Source organism: Octopus bimaculoides, chromosome 5 (genome assembly GCF_001194135.2).
Source record: "Octopus bimaculoides isolate UCB-OBI-ISO-001 chromosome 5, ASM119413v2, whole genome shotgun sequence".
NCBI lineage: Eukaryota > Metazoa > Mollusca > Cephalopoda > Octopoda > Octopodidae > Octopus > Octopus bimaculoides.
Genome location: NC_068985.1, coordinates 3,746,320 through 3,749,718, shown reverse-complemented (window position 1 = coordinate 3,749,718; position 3,399 = coordinate 3,746,320). Strand labels below are relative to the sequence as shown.

Here is a 3,399-nt window from a genome sequence, read left to right as displayed (position 1 = left end):
GGGAAGGGCATCCAGCTGGAGAAACCATTGCCAAAGCAAAGAGCAGCAAGTCAGGGACTTGCATGTCAGATGGTCTTCTGACTTACCAGTTCCTGTCAAACCATCCCATCCATACCATCTTGGAAAACGGACATTGAATGATGGTGATGATGATGATGACGACGACGACGATGATGATGAGGATGATGAGATAAGAACTGATGATCACAAGGATGATGATAACAAGTATGCTCACAATAGTAATGAAAGCGACAATCACAGCAATGGTGAAGATGATGATTATAGAGATGGTAATACGAATGACTATGATGATGATGATGGTGATGATGACGACAATGAAAATGACAAGGTTGATGATGACAACAATGATGACAATGACAACGACAATGATGATGATGATGATGATGATGAAGATGGTAATGACGATCTCAGATAATTGTCTCTTTCATAAGAAGGAAAGCTTTAACCCTTTGACTGCGTCATTAAACTTTGTGCTCAATTCCCATAACGACGTTAATTACCCACCAGAAAATACAACCAACATTTCCTGTCTCTGCTATAAGTTCTGTTTTCATATTCACCCCCCCCCCCGCACCCCATATTTTATTCTTGTTCTGTAAAGAGAAATTTGGTGAAATATGTGAAAGCATTGAGAAAATCTGAAGAATTATCTTTTGTGGCATGGAGAGTGTCTCTGCTTCTCACAGTATAAGAAAAGGATTTTTTTTCTCAATGCCATCCAGGTAAATCTGCCTCCCACATCATCATCATTATTTAACATCCATTTTTCCTGCTGGCATAGGTTGGATGGTTGGATGCTGGCATGGGTTGTTGGTGAAGTGGAGAGCTGCACTAAGCTCCAGTGGTCTCTTTTGGAATGGTCTCTTTTGGAGTGGTGTCTTTTGAAATGGTCTCTTTTGGAATGGTCTCTTTTGGAATGGTCTCTTTTGGAGTGGTCTCTTTTGGAATGGTCACTTTTGGAATGGTCTCTTTTGGAATGGTCTCTTTTGAAATGGTCTCTTTTGGAATGGTCTCTTTTGGAATGGTCTCTTTTGGAGTGGTCTCTTTTGGAATGGTCTCTTTTGGAATGGTCTCTTTTGGAATGGTCTCTTTTGGAGTGGTCTCGTTTGGAATGGTCTCTTTTGAAATGGTCTCTACAGTTGGATGCCCGTTCTGGTACCAACTACTTTACAGAGTGTACTGGATGGTTCTTACATGGTACCGGCACCAGTGGTTTCTGCCTGGCACCAGCACAGATTCTTTTCCTGTGGTTCCAGCACAGTTGCTTTCCAATTGGCACCAGTTCCAGCAGGGTCACCAGGTAACTTCCACTGTAAATAGCAAAAGAATTTGGAGCAGACACATCCAGTTTCTGTGTTCAAAGATTTCACCATGATTCAAGACGATTTTTGGAAAATATTGTTCTTTGATTGCTGCAGTATTTCTCTCGCATCCTCTCTCTTGCCCTTCCTCTCCCTGCCCCCACCTCTCTCTCTCTCTCTCTCCTCCCCTCTCTCTCATTCTCTCTTTCTCCCTGCTCTCTCTCTTTCTCCCTCATTCTCTCTCTCTCTCTCTCTCTCTCTCTCCCTCACTATCCCCTCTCTCTCTCATTCTCTCTCTCTCTGCTCTCTCTCTCTTTCTCTCTCATTATCTCTCTCTCCCTCTCCCGTCCCTCCTCTCTCTCTCTCAAATCTTTCTACTTCAGCCATCTTGCAGTGTGACTGATATATTGTGGTTACTTACACCAATAAATAAAACTCCCAAATGAGGCCAAAACTGATCATATTTCTTTAATTTTCTCATTAGAATTAGACAATAATAATTAATTAACGATTTAATTGATATTAATATGAAATATAAGTTAACGAGCTGCCAGAATTGTTAGCAAGCCGGACAAAATGCTTAGCAGTTGTTCTAATTCTTATTTCTTTATTGCCCACAAGGGGCTATACACAGAGTGGACAGACAAGAACAGAGAAAGGGATTAAGTCGATTACAATCACCCCAGTGCGTAACTGGTACTTAATTTATCGACCCCGAAAGGATGAAAGGCAAAGAATTTGAACTCAGAACGTAATGGCAAATGAAATACCACAAAGCATTTCTCCTGGCGTGCTAACGATTCGGCCAGGCTCACTGCCTTCAAATTCTGCTGAGGCTGACTTTGCCTGCCATACTTCCAGGGTCAATAAAATAAGTACCAGTTGTGTACTGGGGTCAATGTAATCAGCTTAATCCCTCTGGGGTTCTTATTTGTTGTTAAGGCTGCAAGATGGCTGAATCAATAGCTTGCTGAACAAAATGCTTTCTAGCATTCCATCCATCTTTATGTTCTGAGTTCAAATTCTGCCAAGGTTGACTTTGCCTTCCATCTTTTTGACGGGGTCGATAAAGTAAGTACCAGTGGAGCACTGGGGTTGTTGTAATTGACTTCTCCCCTCCCCCGAAATTGCAGGCCTTGTGCCATAATTCGAAACCAATGTTCATAAGAAATCTCGCTTTGTTGCATAATAATAATTCCTCTTTTCCCACCAAAATGCAATTGCTTTGTCACCTTGAAGTTGACCCTGTTTTGCCGGCCATTTGTTTCAGAAATCACAGAAATCCATTAAAATGTCAAATATTTGACTGCTAATTCTGATCCGTTCCAAGAGATTTATGATCAACAGCATTCCAGATAATTTTTTTGTTTTGCAAACAACTTGCACATGCAAGTGTTACCAGCCAAAAACTCTGCATACCAGAAACCAGCAAGTGTATGGGGCCATCAGGAAAGAATGTGCACCGTTTTGGGACCTACCTCTCGACGGCATCAATGCAACTCCCCCCCCCCGCTCCCGCCTGCCTCTCTGATATGAGGTCCCGCTTGCTAGATCAACTGTGACCAACTGATTTCTAGACATGCTTTGTCCAACGTCTTTGTTTCTTTTAAGGTAGTATGGTGTGATTTGAGGGAGATTTAGCTGCTGTTTTTAGCAGATAACAAACTGATAACAAACTAAAAGAAGGATCTTTCAGTTTGTTATCAGATTAACTGGAAAGTACAAAGAATTGCAAGTGCTACTAACCATTCTTTGCAGCAATGCCATTGCAATGATGTCTGCAAGGAGCAGCTGAACGCACCATTTGGTCTGAGCCCACCTTTCCCTCTTTCTCCATCTTCTGCTGCTTAATTCCCCACCCCTCATTCTTTTTTACTTTGTTTCCTTAATGAAGTAATTATGAGATTTCTTTCTCAGTAATTTGATTTTATACTTTTAATGTTTTTTTTTTTCATTTCTTCCCGCGAAAAGAACATTCTTGACAGAACATAAGGAACACTTTGATAAATAAAATCTAAATTTCTCTCAGAATTTCTAATCTTTGTGAGTTTTCACAATAATTAATGAATGCTGTATC

At 41.0% G+C, this 3,399-nt stretch overlaps 1 protein-coding gene across 1 annotated transcript; it reads right to left on the bottom strand.

Moving 5' to 3' along the window:
- Positions 1 to 852: 852 nt before the first annotated feature.
- LOC106867828 (gamete and mating-type specific protein A-like) lies at positions 853 to 3,159 on the bottom strand. The gene is made up of 2 exons (XM_014912856.1): positions 3,069 to 3,159; positions 853 to 1,154 (listed from the first exon to the last, which is right to left on the bottom strand). Exons 1-2 carry the CDS (start codon positions 3,157 to 3,159, stop codon positions 853 to 855), a joined length of 393 nt encoding a protein of 130 aa, XP_014768342.1.
- Positions 3,160 to 3,399: the final 240 nt, after the last annotated feature.